Source organism: Phascolarctos cinereus, unplaced genomic scaffold, assembly GCF_003287225.1.
Source record: "Phascolarctos cinereus isolate Bilbo 61053 unplaced genomic scaffold, phaCin_HiC Scaffold_9;HRSCAF=440, whole genome shotgun sequence".
Lineage (NCBI taxonomy): Eukaryota > Metazoa > Chordata > Mammalia > Diprotodontia > Phascolarctidae > Phascolarctos > Phascolarctos cinereus.
Window position 1 is genome coordinate 254,058,614 of NW_027556402.1, and position 23,554 is coordinate 254,082,167.

General features: G+C 50.1%; 1 protein-coding gene across 1 annotated transcript; it reads right to left on the minus strand.

Moving 5' to 3' along the window:
• Nucleotides 1-1,819: 1,819 nt before the first annotated feature.
• NXF1 (nuclear RNA export factor 1) lies at nt 1,820-22,730 on the minus strand. The gene is made up of 21 exons (XM_020968169.2): nt 22,607-22,730; nt 8,514-8,706; nt 7,916-8,075; nt 7,626-7,709; nt 7,223-7,327; nt 7,060-7,140; nt 6,873-6,942; nt 6,697-6,785; nt 6,487-6,594; nt 6,091-6,200; nt 4,554-4,590; nt 4,220-4,288; nt 4,062-4,117; nt 3,866-3,973; nt 3,721-3,779; nt 3,516-3,631; nt 3,264-3,306; nt 3,074-3,149; nt 2,816-2,998; nt 2,595-2,655; nt 1,820-2,405 (listed from the first exon to the last, which is right to left on the minus strand). The coding sequence occupies exons 1-21, from the start codon at nt 22,632-22,634 to the stop codon at nt 2,367-2,369; spliced, it is 1,875 nt and encodes a 624-aa protein (XP_020823828.1). The 5' UTR covers nt 22,635-22,730; the 3' UTR covers nt 1,820-2,366.
• Nucleotides 22,731-23,554: the final 824 nt, after the last annotated feature.

Consider the following 23,554-nt stretch of genomic DNA (forward strand, 5'->3'; position numbering starts at 1 on the left):
CAGGCGTTGGAGAGAAGGTGGGAGAGCCTGAGCCAGGCTGGAAGGGGAGGGCCGGGGTTTAGGGGAGAGACGAGTTTATGATGTCTCCTGGACTCCACTTAGAGACGTCCGAAGGGCAGCTGGAGACTGAGACTGGGGCAGGAGAGCTAGATTTCAGCATAGAGACGGTCATTAAATCCACGGGAGCTGAGGAGATCCCCCAGTGAAGCAGTACATAGGGAGAAGAGCCACGAGAGACCCCTGTGGTTAGAGGGCGGGATCTGGAGGAAGATCCAGCCAAGAGACAGAGGAGGAGCCGTCAGAGAGGAGAGAGACACAGAGAAAGACAGAAACAGGAAAGAGAGACAGAGAGACAGGGAGGTGTCCTGAAAACCTGGAGAGAAGGGAGGATCAGGGAATTAGAGTGACCAAGTGTCCAAGGCTGCAGAGGGCAAGGAAGATGAGGATTGTGAAAGGGCCACTGGATCACTGATCACTTTGGGGAGAGCAGTTTTGGTGGAATAATAAAGTCAGAAGCAGGATTGTAAGAGAGGGAGAGAGTGGGAGCACTTAGTGTAGACCTGCAGGAGGGGAGGATTAGCTACAAACGGAGGGTTCTGCAGGACCAGGGAGCCACCGACTGCTCATACCCAGCAGAGAACACAGTTCTAAGGTGGGGATGACAGGGGGCATCTGTTGGAGGTGTCAGGATGGCTTGAGCACGTAGAGGGTTGTCCTTGGTAAGCAGTAAGTCACCGTGTGATGGGGGTTAAGGAGAGAGTGGGAGAAGGCGTCTGAGTGATAGGTCAGCAAGAGGGGAGGATCGGGAGCTAACGGCAAATGGCTCCCATTTTCTGTAAAAATGAGTCAAGGTTCTCAGCTGAGAGTGGGGAGAGGGATGAGGTTTGGAAAGCCAAGGTGGAGAGTGGGAGAGCAAGTCAATGTTTTTTTCTTTGCTTAGTAGCCAAGCACTTCAGGCAATCAAGGCATCACAGCCTGAGGATAGAGGGTCTTCTTGGTGGTCCCTGGAAGATGTCAGTCACATGGATGCTTTTTTCTCCATTCTTCCACCTACTGCTCTGGCGACCCCCCCCCCACCAGTCACTAAGAAACCAAGGGAGTGAGCACAACCACTGGGCAGAATTCCCATCTCTGGGAAACAGCAGCCGCTCCCAAGGGAATGTGAGACCGAGTAGGGGAAGCTGGGCAGGAAACCGCAGTGCAGTAGTGACAGCGTGCTCCTTAGTCCTGGAACCACCTGGTTCCCTCCCCTCCTGTATTCCAAATGAATTCCCCACTTAATCAGGCCTCTCTCCTCCTCTTCTCCCTCTGTTCCTGTTGTTTTGATGACTTGGTTACCCCAGTGCTCCAGTGGGGCTCACAAGTAAGGCCACCCTCCATAAGCTAGTGCCTACCCTGCAGACCTTCCTGGGGCCCCCCCTCTGGCCACAGCACTAAGCCAGCCCTTGCCCAAACACTTCAGCACGGCTTCTGCATTTTCAAGCCCTGTTGGTGGGGCTTATCCCTCTGGAAAGCAGTTTGGAACTTTGTCCTCTGACCTGGAGATCAGAGAAAAGAGAAAAGGATCTATATGTACAAAAATGTCTACACCAGTTTTCTGTGGAGGCAAGAAATTGGAAACTGAGAGGGTGTCCACCCAGTAGGGCATGGCTGAACAAGCCCTGGTATTGGAATGATGGAATACCCAAGACTCCCCTCCTCCCCGGCCCCCTCTTGCCTCTCCAAAACTGGAATCCACCAGAAACTAGAGCAGGCTTCAGAGCCATCCCTCTGCTCCCCAACACCCCCCTGGTTCTCCATTTCCCAGAAGGAGTCTCAGTTTCTAGCTCTTATCAATATTTATTGACAAACAGAGAATTAAAAAGGAAGGAGCTAGGAGCTGACATCAGGGAACAGGGACAAGCGCAACAAGGGAATGAACAGAACAGCCAGACCACAGGAACACTCTTGGGGCTGGGATGGCCCAGCCTCGACTGGGACACAGACGAGTGAGCCGGCTCCCGGACGGCAGCAGGTGTCACCAGGGGCTCCAGGAACAGCACGAAGTAACACTTCTGGCTACAGACACAACACAAAATAAGACTTCACTCTTTATCGGCAAAAGGAGAACAAAGAACAGGGACTCCAGCTGGCGGAGCGCTCGGACGTCTGGCCCGCGACGGTTTAGTGTCTCAGTCCTACAGACAAAGCTTTGGCTTCCGAGAGGGCTCGGGCGCCGGCGCTGGCAGCGGCACAGGCAGTCTTCCCCAACATTTCCCAACAAGGGAGACCAGGGCTTCCTCAGCCCTCGTTCACAGTCGTAACATTGGCCCCAGGCCAGAGAAAGTGGAAGCAAGGGGACGGGGACGGGGGTGCTGCATCAGGAGTCACTTGAGAAATGCCACGTCAGGGATCTTGCCACCAGCCTGCAGAGGAGATGAGAGGGAGCACAGGGCTAGCAACGTCCGATGCCCAGAAACTTCCCCAAAAAGCCCCCCCCCCACCGCCCAGTCCTAATCTGCCCCTGGCAAAGTCTCAGGGGCCTCATCTGTAATATAGAGGCCGGCAGCCAGCCCTGCTTTGAAATGACTCTTCCTTCCATCCCTCGGCCTCACCTTGAGCTGGGTAAAGACCTGGGCTGCTCTAGCAAAGTCCCAATCGTTGTCCTGAAGGCACCTGGCACAAGGGAGGTAAACAAGCCAGTGAGCTCCAGACAGTGACAGAACCCCGCCCCCCTCACCCTGAGCATAAGCTGAGTATCGGAGACACATGGAGACATGCGCACGTATGCACGCACACAGTCTTGCAGGCGTCTCTTCCAAGTTCAGACACTCACTTCTGCGACCATTCCAGGTTCATGCCAGACTGAGTCGAAAAAGTCTGTAACATCTCTTGTTGTTCTGGGGAGAGAGTGGGCACGGGGCTGGAGGACGGGGTAGGGGCCGGCATGACGAAGGCTCGACGGATCTCATCGGTGGTGGCGTTTCTTATGAAGAGCTTGTCATTCACAATACAGAGCCTGCAAGATGAGACATCAGACTCTGATCCCCAAAACACTGGCAAGTCCCCCAGCCCCCAGCAAGGGAACCTTTACCTGGCAGCATTGTTCGAGGGGACAGCGATGAATACGCGGGAGAACGCTCGGACAGAGTCACGCGATTTTCCATCCACTGTAGGAAAAAACCCAGTGAAAAAAGGTGGGTCAAACCCAGACTCACTGGAGCCCCTGGGGCAGGAGGAGTGAGAGGTAAGGGGGGAAGGGGGAAGCACGAGGTCCACCTCACCTTCCTTGAAAACCCCATGCACAGCAAAGCACAGCAGGGTTTCCTAAAAGACAGAAGCAGGATGGCTGTGGAGAAAGCTGGTCTGGGGGCAAGCAGGCCCTGGATTCAAGTCCCACCCTGACCACAGGGTCCACACCAGCAAGACAGCTCTCCTTGCACCACTGAGGCCTGGGCCCAGGCCCTTCCCATTTCCTGGGCCAGTGTCTCTGTGAGTGCCCTACGGGAGAGCGAGCCTGAGGACAGGGGGCTCACCGTCTGGGCGCAGATATCCACCACAAAAGAGTTCACGTCATGCTGGGTCTTGGGGAGCTCGTTGAGGAAGGCCACAACGTTGAGGCGTGTGTGTTTCAACAGCCGGAACCGCAGGGCTGAGGATGGGAGTGGGAGAGAGCTGTTAAAGGAGCCCTGGGGCCCCGGCCCCTGCCCCGCCCGGCCCAGGCCCTTGGCACCCACTCACTGGGGTCTTTGAGCTTCTTCACATTCCTGCTGTCTTTGAAGTACTCACTCATGCTGCCCCTAGGACAGGCAAGTGAGAGAGCTGGTAACCCTGAATGGACGGGCACTGTGCACACCCCGCTCACCTCCCAGACGGGCCAACTCACCGAGCCGGGTTCTGGATGCTGAAGGGGATGCTGAGAGAGCAGCAAGCCTGGTCGTGGTAAGCATCCAGAAGCCCTTGCCTGTCTCCAGAGTCATACACAGAATAATACCTGCAGAGCAGAGGAAGGGAGTCAGGACTCACCCTAAGCCCACAGCTGCGGAACCGTCAGCCTTGCCCTCCTCTGCCTCAACACTTACTGCTGCAGGAAGTACAGGACCATGGCCTTTAGGTTTTCTGATCCAAAGTAGCTACCCTGCATTGAAGCCAGAGAGAGAGAGAGAGTGGGTGGGGCAGGGCAGAGGTCAGGCCCACAGGATGCCATCCCTGGCCTTGGGCCCCTCCCATGGTCCCATACCTTGCAGGGCGGGAGCGTAGTAGGAGCTTCCACATCAAAGGCAATTGGTGGGGGCAACTCATGGCCGTCCTGGGGAAGGCAAAGAAAGAGGCAGCAGAGAGTGAGGGATAGAAGGTGTGGATTCTCTGTGAGTGAAGAGTCACAGGGACGTGGGGGGCTGAGGGACAGACCCAGAGACCCAGACCGAGCAACGGATGGGGAGAACTGGAGGGAAGGATGAAAACCAAGTTTAAGATACCACTTAGGAAATTAATGGGGCACGAGAGGCCTCAGATCATCAACTGCTCCGTAGAGGTCAGAGTCCAAGAGAGGAGAGAAAGCCAGCGGAACTCACCAGACGAAGCAACTTGGGGAAGCGTTCCCGGATGGCGCTGTCAAGAACGGGACAGGAGTGAGCGACACCTCAGAGCCACCGTGTCGCCAGGGCCGCTCTAGGAGCAAACACACCAAGACCCCAGGCACGGCCCACCCCGGTCCTGGGCCCTTTGGGGCGAGGGGATCCCTCTGCTCAGCTCCCTAACGTAGACCTCACTACCTACCCCTGAAGCCCAGCCTCCTTCCTGACTCGTCCCCCTTTCTCAAGTGCATGGGAAGCAACGACACTCCCAGTCAAGGGGCTCCCTTCTCTTACCTTCCTCATACTCACCTGTACAGCCCAGGGGAGGGGGAAAGGGGGTGGGAGCCCAGGGACCCAGCTGCCTCAGATGATGTCCATCACTGCTGTCAGGCCCAGCCTGGGCCAAGATATACCAGGGGGTGGGACAGGATGTTGGAGGAACACAGCGAGAAGCCAGGGTGGGGGGGGGAAGGAGAGAGGCAGAGCCAAGGGGAGACAGGAGCGCGGCGGAGCCGGAAAGAAGAGGAGGGAGGGGAGGGAGAGGAGATGAGGAGCAAGGAGGGAGGACTGGCTGCCTGACACGGGCCTTTCCTGGAGCTGCCCTCTGCCCCCCCTGGTCCAGGGGAATGGAAGTCAAAGGCTTCCGCGGCACCTCAGTGCTTCTCGTGGGCTGAGTCTCTGCCCTCTGCCTGGGTCCAAGTCTGAGCTGGGCACGTGGAGTGGAGCAGCCACAGGGGCAGGAGATGCCCCAAAGTCAGGCCCTGCCAAGGTGGGGGGGTGAGGGTCTATGCCCCACCTCTGTTGGCCCCCGAGTTCTCTCCTGCTGGCCCCTGTGCGACTGTGCCTGTCTTAGGTTGTTCCTCCCTTGAGGAATCTTACCCGTCTCTGGCTAACCAGCCATCTTCCGGGGCCGAGCGAGGTGTGGGACGTGTGCAAGTAAGGGAGGGCCTGTGCCCCACGGGGGGTCATCTCCTCGGTGGCCTGTGCCCCCAGAGCTTCCACCCCTGGCTCCTGTCCTGGGGTCCCGGCAGCCTGCCAGCTGCGGGCCCAGCTCTTGGAACTAAGCAAAGGTGATGGACTGCGTGAGGGAAGAGGGCCTCGTCGCGCCTCCGCGCAGGCCCAAAGGACAAGCGCGCCCGCCTACGTAAAGTCGGGCCCGTCAGAGCAGGGAGGCGTCGACAGTAATGAGCCCTGGCTCAGCCACGGGGCTGTGCTCTCGGCACTGGGTCCGTCAGGGAGACTGGGGGGCCGAGGGTCCCCACCTGAAGCAGAGGGTACAGAGGGCAGATGCTGGAAGAGGCCATGTGCTAAAGGAGAGAAGCAACACACGGGGGGATGCGGGAAACCTTCAAGCCAATCGGACAGACACAGACGAATACCACAGGGAGTGAGTGGGCTGTGGGCTCCTCGCTCAGAGGGCAGCTGAATCCGGGTCCGGGCTCCACTCTCGCAGGCTGGGCCTCCTCAGGGCAAATTATGTCATCCCCCCAGGGGGTGCTGGTCCCCAGGAGGGGAGTCAGGGGCTGGCACTGACCTAATGTAGGACGACTGGTCCCGGAAAGCGTCACACAGGGGGTTCCCGACGAGCCACAGCTCGGCCAGCTTCAGCCCCTTCACCTTGTCCAGCTCTCGCTCTGACTTCAGCTACAGAGAAGAGGCAGCGGAGGGGCTGGGGCTGGGCGAGCCTGGGCCCTGGAGTCCACCTGTCCTCCCTCCCTCCCTCCCCCTCCACTCCTGTCCTCCCTCCCTGCCCTCCTCCACTCCTGTCCTCCCTCCCTCCCTCCCTGCCCTCCTCCACTCCTGTCCTCTCCCTCCCTCCTGTCCTCCACTCCCTCCCTCCCTCCCCTCCCCTCCTGTCCTCCCTCCCTCCCTCCCCTCCTGTCCTCCCTCCTTCCCTCCCCTCTCCCCCCCCTCCTGCCCTGGCTCTCACTTCATTCCCAGAAAGGTTCAGGATTTTGAGGCTTGGTGCCTTCTGCACAATCTCTGCCAGATCATCGAGCCTGTACAGGCGGTTGTTGCTTAGATTCAGCGACAGCAACTGGTGGAGGGAAGGGAATTGAGAGAATTAAAAGGAGGAGTGAAAGGGCGGGTGGGGGCCTGCAGGGCCTGACCCCTTCCCTGACGGCTGCCCAGGCGTCACCTCGGGGATGTTCTCCTCGATGATCCGCAGGGCGGCAGACATGCAGTTTCTGCGATTCAGGATGACGTCGATGTTTTGGGCCACCAAGTCTGCAGATGTCAGGGAGAAAAGGAGGAGCGTTCAGAGGAGGGCCGAGCCACGGCCTCCCACTAAATCCTGCGGGCCAGGGGCCCTACCTGGGTCTGTACGGAGGCCCTTCAGGTCCAGGGCCTGCTGGGAGCCGTCATAGCGCTTGCTCATGACAAACTGTGGGAGGAAAGGACAGCAGGGTCAGAGCAGGAGCGGGAGGTGGAGGGGGGCTCTGGAAGAAAAAGCCAGAAGGCCACAGGAGAAAGACGGGGCCCACAGGATGCACGGTCTCACCTTGAGCTGCTCCACCTGCTCAGGCTTGAGCTCGTTCTGCACCGACTGGGGTGGGGCAGACGGGTTGATGATGACCGATATCTGCAGAGACACCATGAGGATCACACACCGCAGGAACCCTTCACTGGCTGCCCCCTCCCCGAGCCCCCAGTGCCCTTCCTACCCTTCGGTTCTCTCGGTCCAAAATCTTGTGATTCACAGCCTTGAGGGCAGACGCGGTGCTGGCATCCTCCACAAAGAACTGGGCCCGGGTGTTCTCATAGTGAAACTGGGGGAGAGCACAGTGCAGATACCTGAGCCCTGGAACCCCCAGAGGGCATCCTCCCACCACAGCCCGTGGCTGCTTGTGGACAGCGCCAAAGGCCAGCAAAGGGTATCCTCATCAAGCCTAAACCTGCCCCTGCCATTCCCACTGTCTGAGGCCAGAACAAGGCCAGCCCTCTTCCACCAAACTGTCCTTTGAGCTGGAAGCTGCTGCAGGGGGGGCACATAGGTGGTGCTTTATCAGTGCTTGGGGCCTACGACACGCAGGTGTGACAGAGCCCAGTCTGGGCACATGCCCATACCTCAATAGGATTGAAGGGGACGCTACATTTGCTCTGGATGGAGTTCAGCAACCATGACTTGTCATACTTTCTGCCGTAAGGGATCTGGGAGGGTTGGGGGGAAGAAGAGGAGTGAGAAGAACATCAGAGGGAGAACAGGAGTGGCCTCTCCTCCCGCCGGGTTCTGATGGACATAAAGAACAAACTGCCCACAAGGAGCAGTCTCCAGCTTCCAGGGCTGAGGAGACCCGCCCCCAGCACAGGGCTGGCCGGGCCGAGCTTCTCCCACGCTCCCCAGCAGTGGCACTCACCGTGATTCTGAACCAGTTTTTGGGGGCCGCATCCACGCTGGAGCCCGTGGTGCCACCTCTGTCCTGGCCAGGCCTGTCCCGGCGCACAGTGACATGAATTCTGTCTCGGTCATGCCAATTATCTCCTCCTCTCCGGTTAGGTCGTGAGTTGTAAGGTGCGCTACAGAGAAAGCAGTAGAATGAACTGGTGGCTTCCAGGGATCTTTTCCAGAGTCCCTCATTTCAAACCAGGGATAAGACTCATTGCACAATCACTAGTATGGGGGCTGAATGCTTGGCAAACAGTAGGTGCTTAAAAAATGTTTGCTGGGGCAGCTAGGTGGCACAGTGGATAGAGTACTGGCCTTGGATTCAGGAGGACCTGAGTTCAAATCCGGCCTCAGACACATAACACTTACTAGCTGTGTGACCCTGGGCAAGTCACTTAACCCCACTGCCTAGCCAAAAAAAATGTTTGCTGACTAACTGAGCTTGACTGAGTATTCCTGAGTAGTCTCCCACCAATTTCAGGGGCATGGGTCAGGTCGGGGAAGAGACTTCGTCCTCCTCAGGCTGCTTCATTCAAAGTTCCTTCTTGCGGGTGGGAGTGGGTACTTACTACCGGGATCGGGGACCATCCTGTGCATCGCTCATGGCCACATCACCATCATCCTCCTCCACGCGTGAGGCTCGGGGGCCAGTGCCGCCTCGGTTTCGGGGCCGTGAATTTGTCTCACCATATTTCCACCGGAAGGGGCCCCGGCCTTTCTTCCGTCTTTGGGGGAAGCTACCCCCAACGCGATCATCGTGCTCTGGAGGGAGGGATAGACATCTCAGTCAGACACCAAAATAAGAACTTGTCAACAAAGCACCGACCAGGCTGCAAACACAGTATCTGAAGTAAGCCGAGCTAGGGATGAAAACACACTATGAGACTAGTGGACAATAGGCAACTCCATCCCTAACAGGTGCTCCGTTGTGAGGGATGAAGGATACATGTTCCACTGGTTCAAATGGAAGACGTTCCTGGAGGCTGAACTGAGGAAGAAAGACTGAGATGAAACCCTGGGGAGGACTACATGAAAGCATGGCTTAGACATAAAAAGGTGACATCATGAGCAAATTAGGAAGAAGGAAGAAATCACCTTTTAGACTGATGGAGAGAGGAAGAATTCATGACTAAACATGTGAAAGAAAGGACTGCAAGAAAGACGAAATGGACAGTTTTCATTATATGAAATGTAAAAGCTTTTACACAAAGAAATCTAATACAGCTACAATTAAAACAGAAACATGACCTGGGAAAAATCTTTGCAGCAAGTTTCTGATAAAAGTGTCATAAAGAACTGACTTAAATTTTTAAGATGAGAATCCTCTCCACTCCCATCCCCCTACTTCATGTCTTGGCATGGCAGAGGGGCTTGTGTGGCTCAATAAAAGTATGAGCTATGTCTTGCAGGATTGCCCAAGACGGACAGGTCACAGTGGACAATTCTAACAACAGATGATCCGCTGGAGAAGGGAATGGCAAATCACTCTAGTATGTTTGCCAAGAAAATCCCACGGACAGTACTAAAATGGTCAAAACAATCAGAAGGTAGCATATACACTACTAGGGAAGAGCAGAGGACCACAAGCAGCTCCAGTCCTAGTAAAGCAGCCAAGCCAAAGTGGATAGGAAGCAGAGCCATGGGTGTGTCTGGAGATGAAAGGAAAGGCCGCTGCTGTAAAGATCAATGTTGCCCAGGAACCTGGAATGTAAGCTCTATGAACCAAGCTAAGCTGGCTGTGATCAAATAGGAGATGGAAAGATTAAACACTGACATTTTGGTCAGTGAACTTAAATGGATGGGAATAGGTGAAATGAATTCAGATGATCACTATACATGGGCAAGAATGCCTTAGAAAGGGGCAGCTAGGTGGCGCAGTGGATAGAGTTCTGGTCTTGGAGTCAGTAGGACCTGAGTTCAAATCCACATACTAGCTGTATGACCCTAGGCAAGTCACTTCACCCCACTGCCTAGCCCAAAAAAACAAACAAACAAATAAATAAATAAAAGAGAATGCCTTCGAAGAATGGAGTAGGCCTCACATCAATACAAGGGTGAGGAAAGTAGTACTGGAGTATAATCTCCAAAATGACAGAATGACATCTGTTTGAATACAAGGCAGACCCTTCAACACCACAACAATACAGCCTATGGAATAGTTTACCTATCATCTAACAGAAGAATTCATGACCAAACAGACATAGAGAACATTATGAAAAGCAAAATGGATAATTTTGATTACATTAAATTGAAAAGTTTTTGCACAAACAAAGCCAATGCAACTAAGATTAGAAGGAAGATAGAAAACTGGGAAATAATTTTTACAACCAGTCTCTCTGATAAGGGCCTCATTTCTAAAATATACAGAGAATTAAGTCAAATTTATAAGAATACAAGACAGTTCTCAGATGAAGAAATTAAAGCCATCTATAGTCATATGAAAAAATGCTCTAAATCGTTATTGATTAGGGAAATGCAAATCAAAACAACTCTGAGGTACCACATCACACCTATCAGATTGGCCAACATGACAAAACAGGAAAATGATAAATGTTGGAGATGTGGGAAAATTGGAACACTAATGCATTGTTGGTGGAGTTGTGAAATGATCCAACCATTTTGGAGAACAATTTGGAACTATGCCCAAAGGGCTATAAAAATGTGCATAGCCTTTGACCCAGCAATAGCACTTCTAGGGCTATATCCCAAAGAGATCATACAAATGGGAAAAGGACCCACATGTACAAAAATATTCATAGCAGCTCTTTTTGTGGTGGCAAAGAATTGGAAATTGAGAGGATGCCCATCAATTGGGGAATGGCTGAGCAAGTTGTGGTATATGAATGTAATGGAATACTATTGTGCTATAAGAAATGATGAACAGGCTGACTTCAGAAAAACCTGGACTTGTATGGTCTGATGCTGAGTGAAGTGAGCAGAACCAAGAGAACATTGTACACAACAACAGCCCCGTTGTTCGATGACTAATATTGATAAACTTAACCCTTCCCAGCAATACAAGGATCTAAGACATCTCCAGAGGCCTCAGGATGGAAAATGCTGTCCACATCCAAAGAAAGAACTATGGAAGTCGAATTGCTATTTTTTTTCCTCTTCTGTTGAGTTTTGTTTCATCTTTCTGATGGTTCCTCCTATTGGTTTTAATTTTTACTTACAACACCACTAATGTGAAAATATGTTATTTAATAGGAATGTAAATGGACAGCCTATATCAGATTGTGCTCTGTCTTGGTGAGGGTGGTGGGGAGGAAGGGGGAGAAAAATTTTAAACTCAAAAGCATATGGAAGTGATTGCTAATAAATCAAAATAAATTAATAAAATTAAATTAAAAAAACACAATACAGTCTATGGTCTAACCAATGACGCTAAAGAGGCCAAAGCTGATCAGCTGTATGAAGACCTACAACATCTTCTAGAAATAACACTCAAAAAAGATGTCACATTCATCATAGGGGAATGGAATGCTAAAGTAGGAAATCAAAAGAGAATTAGAGTAACAGCGAGTTTGGCATTGGAGGAGCCAATGAAGCAGGGCAGAGGCAAATAGCATTTTGGCAAGATAACTCACTGGTCAGAGCAAACACTCTTTTTTCAACAACCCAAAAGGTGACTCTACACATGGACATCACCAGATGGTCAACTCAGAAATCAGACTGATTATATACTTCAAAGCCAAAGGTTGAAAAGCTCAAAACAGTCAATTAAAATAAGACCTGGAGCTGACTGAGGCTCAAATCATAAGCTTTTCATTGCAAAATTACACTAAAGCCTTTGCCTGTGTGAATCACAACAAAACATGGCAAGTCCTCAAAGAGGTGAGTGAGCCAGAGCGTCTCACTAGTCTCCTGAGGAGCCTGTGTGCAGGACAAGGAGCAACAGCTAAACCTGGACTTGGAACAACAGAGTGGTTTAAGATTGGGAAAGGAACAGGACAAGGCTGTGTACTGCCACTTTCTTTATTTAACTTATGTGCAAAGTACATCACGTAGAATGCCAGGCTCGATGAATCAAGCTGGAACTCAGGTTGCTGGGAGATACATCAACAGTCTCAGATACGCAGATGATACTACTCTGACAGCAGAAACTGAAGAGGAATTAAGAAGCCTCTTGCCAAGGGTTGAAAGAAGAGGGTGTAAAGGCTGGCTTGCGGCGTAACCTTAATAAAACTAAGATCTTGGCAACTGGTCCCATCACTTCCTGAAGGGAGGAGAAATGGAAGCAGTGTCAGGTTTTATACTCTTGGGTCCAAGCATCACTGCAGAGGGTGAATTAAAAGACAGTTACTCTTTGGAAGGAAAGCTATGGCAAATCTGGGCAGCAGGCTAAAAAGCAGAGACATCACCCTGCTGACAAAGGTCTGCAGAGTCAAATCTACAGTTTTTCCACTAGCCATGTATGGCTGTGAGAATTGGCCTGTGAGGAAAGCCGAGCACAAGAGAATCAATACTTTCAAACTTCTGAGAGTTCTTTGGACAGCAAGGAGATCAAATCAGTCGATACTTCATAAGAAATTAATTCAGGCCATTCACTGGAAGGGTCAAATACTGAAACTGAAGCTTAAATACTTTGGCCACATAATGAGAGGACGGGACTCACTGGAAAAGACTCTGCTGGTGGAAAAGATTGGATAGTATCATGGAAGCCAGCAAACATGAGCTCTGACAGACTTCTGGAGAGAGCAGGGGATACAAGAGTCTGGCATGCTAAGGCTCATGGGGCCACAGAGAGCAGGACATGACTGAGTGTCTCAACAACAACAAAGAACCATGTCCCAAAAGATAAAGAGTAAAAGGACTGGCAATTTTCAAAGGAAGAAATCCAAGCTCTCTATTAGACTCACAATTCTTCTTTTGTTTTGTTTTTAGGCAATTGGGGTTAAGTGACTTGCCCAGGGTCACACAGCTAGTAAGTGTCAAGTGTTTGGTCTGAGGCCAGATTTGAACTCAGGTCCTCCTGATTTCAAGGCCCGTGCTCTATCTACTGTGCCACCGAGCTGCCCCTAGACTAACAATTCTTGAAGGAAGAGAACAGTCTTCTGCCTCTCTTTGTTTTCCCATCACTTAGCATACAGTACCTGAACACAAAGCCCGTGCTTAATAAATGCTTGTGGGTATCGATCAGAAAAATGCAAATCAAAACAACTCTGAGGTCTCACCTCACACCTATCAGATCGGCCAACATGACAAAACAGAAAACGATAAATGCTGGAGATGTGAGAAAATGAGAACACTAATGCATCATTGGTGGAGTTGTGAACTGATCCATCCAACCATTTTGGAGAACAATTTGGAACTATGAAAATGTGCATAGCCTTTGACCCAGCACTAGCACTTCTAGGGCTGTATCCCAGAGAGATCATACAAATGGGAAAAGGACCCACATGCACAAAAATACTTATAGCAGCTCTTTTTGTGGTGGCAAAGAACTGGGAATTGAGGGGATGCCCATTAATTGAGGATAGCTGAACAAGCTGTAGTATATAAATGTGCAATGGAATACTACTGTGCTCTAAAAAATGATGAGCAAGGGGCAGCAAGGTGGCGCAGTGGATAGAGCACAGGCCCTGGAGTCAGGAGGACCTGAGTTCAAATCTGATCTCAGACCAGACACTTGACATTTACTAGCTATGTGACCCTGGGCAAGCCATTTAACCCCAACCGCCTGGCAAAAAAAAAAAAAAAAGAAAAGAAATGATGAGCAGGCAGACTTCAGAAAAACCTGGCAAGACTTATGTGAACTGATGCAGAGTGAAATGAGCAGAACCAAGAGAACACTGTACACAGTAACAGACACGTTGTGCGATGACTGACTTTGTTAAGACTCAGCTTCTCTCAGCAATGCACGGATCTAAGATAATTCCAAAAGACTCACGATGGAAAATGCTATCCACATCCAAAGAAAGAACTTAGGAGTCTGAATGCAGATGGAAGCATATGCTATTTGCTCTCTTTTTCTTTCTTGTGGTTTCTCCCATAAGTTCTAATTCTTCTTTACATCATGACTAATGTGAAAATATGTTTAATATGAATGTATAAGAAGAGCCTATATCAGCTTGCATGCTGTCTTGGGGAGAAGGGAGGAGAGGGAGGCAGAGCAAATTTAAAACTCAAAATCTTATGGAAATGAATGCTGAAAAATAAAAACAAATTAATTAATTATTAAATAAATAAATGAATCTTTGTGTGTTGCCTAGCTATCAACAGGAAAAATACTTCTCATCACTAATAATTAGAGAAATGCAAATTAAAATAACTCAGAGGTTCCTTCCCACACTAATCAGATTAGCAGAGATGACAAATATTGTAGGGGCTGTGGGGATGCCCAAAAAGTTACTAAAGGAGGAAGGGAATAACCATTTATTAAGTCCCTACTATGTGCCAGGCACTATGCTAAGTGCTTTACAATGTTATCTCATTTGATCCTCACAGAAGCCCTGTGAGGCAGATGCAATTTTGATCCTCATTTTACAGTTGAGGAAATTGAGGCAGACAATGGTTAAGTGACCTGCTCAGGATCACACACCACTAATGAACGTGTGAAGCTGTAACTGAATTGAGGTCTTTCTGACTCCAGGCAGGACCAGTGCTGTTTACTGAACCACCGAGCTGCCTAAACTCCACAATGAAAAGTTACTAAACTGTGAAAACCAGTGACCTGGGTAGGCCTACAGCCCAAAGAGATCAAAGCAAGAAAAGGCCCTCCACATACAGGAATATTAGAGCTTTTTTTGGAGTAGCCCAAACCTGGAAACTAAGGGACTGACAACCTATTGAGGAATGGCTCAACAAATGATCATCTAAGAATGCAATGGAATATGACTGTGCCACAAGAAGTGATGAAGGAAATGGACAGTTTCAGAGGAAACTGGGAAGATGTCTATGAAATGATGCAGAGTGAAATGAGCAGAATGAGGAGAATAATTTCTACAGCCATTTTTGGATAGATTTTAGAACTCTGATCAATGCCACGATAAACCCAAGTCCTGAAGATGTAAGGTGAACCATGCCAGGGAAGGAGCAGTCCTGGGAGCCACTGAGTAGGTGCCCAATGGGAACCTTGAGTTGGACTGATGACTGAGGGAGGGCTAGCCCCACTTTAAGAAGAGCCTGGATAAAGGAAGAGGAAATTAAAACAATAATTAGGGATTATTTTGCCCAACTATATGCCAACAAATTTGACAATCTTAGTGAAATGGATACATATCTACAAAAATATAAATTGCCCAGATTAACTGAAGAGGAAGTAAAATACTTAAATAACCCCATCTCAGAAAAAGAAATTGAACAAGCCACTGATGAACTCCCTAGGAAAAAATCTCCAGGGCCAGATGGATTTACATGCAAATTCTATCAAACATTTAAAGAACAATAAATTCCAATACTACATAGACTATTTGGGAAAACAGGTGAAGAAGGAGTCTTACCAAATTCTTTTTATGATACAAATACGGTGTTGATACCTAAACCAGAAAGAGTCAAAACAGAGAAAGAAAATTATAGACCAATTTTTCTAATGAATATAGATGCAAAAATTTTAAACAAAATACTAGCAAATAGATTGCAGCAACTTATCACAAGAATAATACACTATGACCAGGTAGGATTTATACCAGGAATGCAGGGTTGGTTCAATATTAGGAAAACTATCAGCATCATTGAGCATATCAACACCAAAACCAACAGAAACCACATGATCATCTCAATAGATGCAGAAAAAGCTTTTGATAAAATACAACACCCATTCCTATTAAAAACACTAGAAAGCATAGGTATAAATGGAGTCTTCCTTAAAATAATAAATAGCATATATCTAAAACCTTCAGCAAGCATTATATGTAATGGGGACAGGCTAGAAGCATTTCCAATAAGATCAGGGGTGAAACAAGGATGTCCATTATCACCACTGTTATTCAATATTGTACTGGAAACGTTAGCTTTAGCAATAAGAGAAGAAAAAGAAATTGAAGGCATTAGAATAGGCAAAGAAGAAACAAAGCTATCACTCTTTGCAGATGACATGATGATATACTTAGAGAATCCTAGAGAATCAAGTAAAAAACTACTTGAAATAATAAACAACTTTAGCAAAGTTGCAGGCTATAAAATAAACCCACATAAATCATCAGCATTTCTATATATTACCAACAAAGCCCAACAGCAAGAGATAGAAAGAGAAATCCCATTTAAACTTACTGTAGACATTATAAAATATTTAGGAGTCTACCTCCCGAAACAAACCCAGGAACTCTATGAACACAATTACAAAACACTTTTCACACAAATAAAATCAGATCTAAATAACTGGAAAAACATCAGTTGCTCATGGGTAGGCCGAATGACAATCCTACCTAAGCTAATTTACTTATTCAGTGCCATACCAATCAAACTACCAAAAATTATTTTATAGAGTTAGAAAAATAATAACAAGATTCATTTGGAAAAACAAAAGGTCCAGAATATCAAAGGAACTAATGAAAAGAAATGCAGGGGAAGGTGGCCTAGCAATTCCAGATCTTAAATTGTATTATAAAGCAGCAATCATCAAAACTGCTTGGTACTGGCTAAGAAATAGGGAGGTGGATCAGTGGAATAGGTTAAATATGCAAGACACAGTAGTCAATGACTATAGTAATCTATTATTTGATAAACCCAAAGACCCCAGCTTCTGGGATAAGAACCCACTCTTTGAAAAAAACTGCTGGGAAAACTGGAAAAGAGTATGGCAGAAACTAGGCATAGACCCAAATCTCACACCATATACCAAAATAAAGTCAAAATGGGTTCATGACTTAGATATAAAGGCTGATACCATAAGTAAACTGGGAGAACAAGGAATAGTTTACCTATCAGATCTATGGAGAACAGAAGAATTCATGACCAAACAGGAGATAGAGAACACATAAAAAGCAAAATGGATAATTTTGATTACATTAAATTGAAAAGTTTTTGCACAAACAAAGCCAATGCAACTAAGATTAGAAGGAAGGTAGAAAATTGGGAAAGAATTTTTACAACCAGTCTCTCTGATAAAGGCCTCATTTCTAAAATACATAATTAAGACAAATTTATAAGAACACAAGCCATTCCCCAATTGATAAATGGTCAAAGGATATGAACAGTTCTCAGATGAAGAAATTAAAGCCATCTATAGTCATATGAAAAAATGCTCTAAATCATTATTGATTAGAGAAATGCAAATCAAAACAACTCTGAGGTACCACATCACACCTATCAGATTGGCCAACATGACAAAACAGGAAAATGATAAATGTTGGAGAGATGTGGGAAAATTGGAACACTAATCATTGTTGGTGGAGTTGTGAAATGATCCAACCATTTTGGAGAGCAATTTGGAACGATGCCCAAAGGGCTACAAAAATGTGCATACCCTTTGATCCAGCAATAGCACTTCAAACAAATGGGAAAAGGACCCACATGTACAAAAATATTCATAGCAGCTCTTTTTGTGGTGGCAAAGAATTGGACATTGAGAGGATGCCCATGAATTGGGGAATGGCTGAGCAAGTTGTGGTATATGAATGTAATGGAATACTATTGTGCTATAAGAAATGATGAACAGGCGGACTTCAGAAAAACCTGGAAAGACTTATATGGTCTGATGCTGAGTGAAGTGAGCAGAACCAAGAGGACTTTGTACACAATAGCAGCCACGTTATGCGATGACTAAGATTGTTAAACTGAACTCTTCTCAGCATTACAAGGATCTAAGACATCTCCAGAGGCCTCAGGATGGAAATGCTGTCCACATCCAAAGAAAGAACTATGGAAGTCGAATCGCTATCACTTATTTTTACCTTTTATTGAGTTTTGTTTCATCTTTCTGATGGTTCCTCCTATTGGTTTTAATTTTTACTTATAACTTCACTAATGTGAAAATATGTTTAATGGGAATGTAAATGTAAAGCCTATATCAGATTGTGCGCCGTCTTGGGGGGGGGAGGAAGGGGGAGAAAAATTTTCAACTCAAAAGCATACAGAAGTTATTGTTGATAAATCAAAATTAATAAAATTAAAAAGTGGGGAAAAAAAGAGCCTGGATAGATAAAGAGCACAATAGGTGCTGGAACAGGAGAATGTGGTTTTCAAAGCTTAGTCTGGAGTCAAACCAGCAGCACACAAGGACAGCCTTAAGGCAAGCTGGCAAAAGCATTGTGTTGTCGTTCCCCCCCCCTTCAATCTAGTCCTAAGGAGGACCCTGGAGTGAGCTCTCTACAGGACTTCCTCTAGGCTACTGTGGGAGGGTCTGCTCAGGTTAATTTACACCTGCCTGACACCTTAAAATTCACTCTATTTCCAGTCTCACCTAGTGGACCTCACATAACTTTTGGGGGGAGACTGGGTCTCCTCCCAGTCTTAGTTGGAAAGCTGGAAGGGCAGCAACACTCCCAGGCCTTAGGCCTCAGGCCTCCTGGGGGTGTCTTCCAGGGGCTTGCCTGGTGTGTGCTTTATCAGAATTCCAGGGCATGAATGCCAGCCTGGGCCTCTGTAGGAGCAGAGCTTTGCGCACACGGCACGGTGCCTCACCCAGCATTTTTCAATTTTCCTTCTGAGTAACTCTTCCTCATCTGCCCCTTAAATGGGGCTTTTCCCCAAAGGGCTTCCTAGTCAGGCTGATCTCATTGATTCCCAAGGCTTCAGTTTTCTTACCTAGATGATTCCCAAAACCTTATCTCCACCCCAACTTCCTCCAACCCCACATTTACACCCCCTAATTCCACATTTCTAAAAATGAAATCTTCATCTTCCCCTAAGATTCTGCCCCTCTGGCTTTGGGAAGCCAGGTACACAAATACTCTCTGTTGGCAGACCTGTGAATTAGCTCAAGCATTCTGAAAGCATCTGGAGTCATGCTAAAAAAAAGTACTGTCTTTTGCACTCCAAAGAGGTCAGAGACAGAAAGGCCCTATACTCCAAACATTCACAGCAGCCCCAGTGAGCGCTGGAAACAGAGACAAGTGGAACAAAGACTGCGTCCATCAATGAAAGGCTGGCCAAACAAACTATGGAGAGGAAGGGAACAGAATAGGACGGCACTGTAAGAAACAATGAATATCAAGAAGATGAGAAGCCCTGGAAGTCTGACACGGGCCCACGTGCCACGACATTATACACAATGACTACAGTAAAGAGAAAGAACAATGACATGTACCCACGACACTGTACCCTGTGTAATGAAAAGTGAGAAAGTGTGCCCCGCTGCACAAGCAGGGGATCACAGGTGCCAGACTCTGCCAGACAGATAATACAGGCCTCACGCTGAGGAACTCCTTTTTTTCAGTCTTTGTTATGAGGGATGGCTCTATGGGAGGAGAGGAGGGAGGGATGACTTGAGGAGAAATGGGGTATACAAAATACCGAAATGGGTAACCAAGCTCCAGCCCTCCCCCCACAAGGCCAGGCCTCTCGCCCTTTCCCTGCAGAAATCCTGTCTTTCCTTTGGAGTTCAGCTCAGGTGCTGCCTGTTTCATTCATCTTTCCAGATCTTCTCACCTTACTCGTGATCCCTCCCCTTTCGAAGGTCTCTGGCCTCTGGCCTCTGCTTGACTTCTCTCAGGTCCTTAACATTTTAACTCCTATGACAATTATCTCTGTCCTCAGTTTCATCCACACAGGTAGGCAAGGATCATTGTATCACAGACCAAGAGCTCGAAGGAAGTGCAATCTCTCCATTCTATGGATGAGGAAACTTTGGCCCAGGGAGGTGAAGGGATTTGCCCCGGTCACAAAGGCAGCAGGACTCACAGAAGGAATTTGAACTCAGATCCCTTCATTCCAGTTGATGCTCTCCTCAACACACCATTTACCAGCTCCCAGGGAGGACCCCCCCCCCCGTGCACACACCCCATCCCTTCCATGGCCTTCTCCATGCACTCATCGCCAGCCTCACCTCCTCATGGATCTCCATGTCTCAAGTCCCTCCTCTCTCTGATCATGCTCCCAACGCTGCCAATGGAATCATCCCAAACCCCAAGCCTAACCCTGATACCCCTGCCATGCCCCATGAGCCCCTGTCACTAAGACTTCCAGGATCATGCAAACTTCTTTGCTTGCCTAATGCCAAGCAAGGCCTTGTCTTCAGGGAGACCTGAGATTCTTCCTAGCTGTGTGACCCTGAGCAAGTCCCTTACTGATGCCTGCCTCAGTTTCCTCACCTAAAAATGGAGACAACAGCAACATGTACCCAAGAGGAACTTAGTGAGAGTCAAAGGAGATTATCCAGAAGACAGCCCCAACTCTGGGTGGGGAACTGTGGCCTCAAGGTCACAGGTGGCCCTCTTGGTCCTCTGACTGAATCCACATTTCACAGAATAAATCCCCTTAATAAAAGAATTTGTTCTGTGAAACTTGGGACTCAGCCAGAAGGCTGAACCCAACGACCCAGAAGGCCACACATGGCCTTGAAGCCAGTCACAGGTCCCTCCCCCTGCCATGGAGAATGTTAACTGCCCACTTATTCACAAACTGGCCCCAACCTCCTGGGCTCAGGTACGGCACGTTTCTCCCTCCCTGCAACCTTTCATCAAGCTCTCCCCTCTGGTCTTTGGGTCTTTCTTTTTTCGTTTTTTTTAATTTTTAAAATTTTATTAATTTATTTTGATTTATCAATAATCACTTCCATATGCATTTGAATTTAAAAGTTTTCTCCCCCTTCCTCCTCACCTCCCTCCCCAAGACGGCACACAATCTGATACAGGCTATAAATTTACATTCCTATTCAACATATTTTCACATTAGTGCTGTTGTAAGAATTAGAACCAATAGGAAGAACCACCAGAAAGAGGAAACAAAACAAAACAGAAGTAAAAAACAGCAAATAGTCTGCTTCGATCTGCATTCAGACTCCATGGTTCTGTCTTTGGATGTGGAGAGCATTTTCCATCATGGGGCCTCTGGAGATGGCTTAGATCCCTGCATTGCTGAGAAGGTTAAGTTTATCAATATTAGTCACCACACAACGTGGCTGTTGTGTACAACGTCCTCCTGGTTCTGCTCCCTGCACTCAGCATCAGACCATACGAGTCTTCCCAGGTTTTTCTGAAGTCAAGCCTGTTCATCATTTCTCATAGCACAATCGTTTTCCATCACATTCATCTACCACAGCTTGCTCGGCCATTCCCCGACTGATGGGCATCCTCTCAATGTCCAGTTCTTGGCCACCACAGAAAGAGCTGCCTGGAACATTTTTGTACCTGTGGGTCCTCTTCCCACTTGCATGATCTCTTTGGGATACAGCCCTAGAAGTGCTGTTGCTGGCTCAGAGGCTAGTTTCTCTGGGCTTTCTTGCCCACACCTGGCCACCCCCAGAGTCGAAGCTCAAATGACTCCTCTCAGGAGCCTGTCTTGATCCCATCCGTTAAGGTCCCACACCGAGATCCGATGGAAGCGCGGAGTGCAGCGCTCGGCGCCCAGCCTGGCTCTGACCACAACCGCTAAGACTTCTTTCCTTACTGACTGCTCTTCTCCGCGGTGCCAACAGTTCCAAGCCTTCCCTCTCCTCAAGCCCCACGTCTCACTCCTCTCATCACAAAGGCAGCCTGGCGACTCTGGGGAGCTCCCGCGTGGCCTCGGACACTTCCTGGGTGTGCGACCCCGGCAAAGGCCAGGCAGGCGAGCCAGCAGAAGCCACCTGTCCGACGTTCCCCCCCCTTCCGCCAGTCTTCAGGGAGGGGATGGCGAGCCCCCTGCTCCACCCCCCCCCCCGTGGGATCTGCGTCCTCTGTAGAGGTCGGCAGTTCTCAAACAGTCGCAGCCCCTTTCACACCCTTAAACGCTAAGGGACGCCCTCAAGAATTTTTGGTGCCGGGGGTTCAGCCAGGAATGAAAACCTCTTCGTCAGACCCCCGAAAAGCTGTCGGGGACCCCACGCTTTGACAGGGGACTCAGAATGACTTAGAAGACTACAAAGCAACATCGCCCGCGTCCCACCCACCTCCCCTCATCCCGCTGAACGCGCCACGGGCCCCTCCCCCGGCCCCTCCCCCGTCTGGGGGTGCGCAGTGCCCCTTCTGTCGGGGCGGTCTTCGGGGGGCCCACCGCACACCCACCGGACCAATGACGAGACAAGAAAACACAGACACGGGGCCACGCGTGGCCGCCCTTTGACGACCCCTGCTTCTTGCGGTGCAGCACGCGTGCTCTCGTTTCACGTGTGGGTAAACTGAGTCAAGGTCACTAAGCGGCTGGCAGGGGCTCGCCCCAGGCCCCCCCCCGGCCGCCGCCTACCCCCCCCCGCAACCGTCCCCGCCCCACGCGCCCTCTGGGAGGGGCCGAAGCCGTCCCTCCCCCACGCCTCCGGGGATAAACGAAAAGGGCTCGCGCCAGGGCCGCCCCACCTCCCGCCCGGACGCACCCGGCGCGAGAAGGGGAGGGGGGGCGGGGCTCGAGACCCACGGTTACAGCGCGCCCCCAGCCTCGATCCCGCCGTGAGCGCGCCCCGCCCGCCGAGCGCGTCCCCGCCATCCCAGGGGTGCCATTCTCGGCTCGAGGCGCGCCCCCGCCGCCCGCTCCCCAGCGCTCCCCGGACCCACAGGGCCGGGGCGGGGGGGGGGGGCTCGGCCTCGTCCCCGGCCCCTTCCCAGGGCTCGCGGCTCCCGCCTACGGCCCGGGCCCTGGCACTCACCGATGTACGATTTGCCCTCGTCCGCCATGACGAGCCGGGAGACGCCAGACACCGGCTCTGACAAACGACGAAGCCCCTCGGCCGCTCCGCGCTGCTCTGCGCCTGCGCCTCAGAGCGAGCCACCGCCCCCCCCTGCGCCCGACGCGTCTGTGCACGCCCCCGCCCCCGCCCGGAGCCGGCCTCCGCGAGCCCCGGGACTGGCTCGGAGCCGCGACGCGCAGCAGGACGCAACAATGGAGCTGGGGCACGCCACGCCTGCGCACACGGCCCGGGAAGAGCGGCGAGGCAGGAAACCGAGATGCGCCTGCGCGTCCCGCCGGGGAAAGGGCTGGGCGGCGCAGCAGGGGTCCCTCCTTCCCAGGCCCCGCCCCGCCCTTCCCCTCCCTGGACTGCCGGCAGCGAGAGCGCCTGGCCCCACCCTCGCGGGTTACCGCCGCGGAGGAAACTGAGGCGGCCGGCTGAGGCCTTTCTATCCCTGTCACTTCAGTCACTGACTAGCCCAGTGATCTTGGGCCTGTCAATGATCAAGCACTTAGTTAGCGCCTACTGTGTGCCAAGTACCCGGCTAGAGAGTGACGGCTGTACCAGCCGACTAGGAACTTGCACTGGAGGCAGTGGGTGGCTGGGCCCTGAATCAGGAAGCCTGAATACAAAGTCAAGCTGTGTGCCCCTAGGCAAGTCACATCACCGCTCTGCCTCAGTTTCCCCTTCTGTAAAATAGGGATAATAATATGCCCATCTCCCTGGGCTTTTGTGAGGGCCCAGTGAGATATTTGTAAAGCACTCTGCAAACCTTAATGCCCATACATAAATGGTAGCCATCATAAAGGGCAAGAGCTGAGGAGCTGAGTCAGGAAAGGCCTACTACTGTAAAGGGTGCTTGAGGGGAACCAAGCGGGGGGACGCTAAGGACCTGAGTCATGTGAGAGACCGAGAGTCACGTATGAA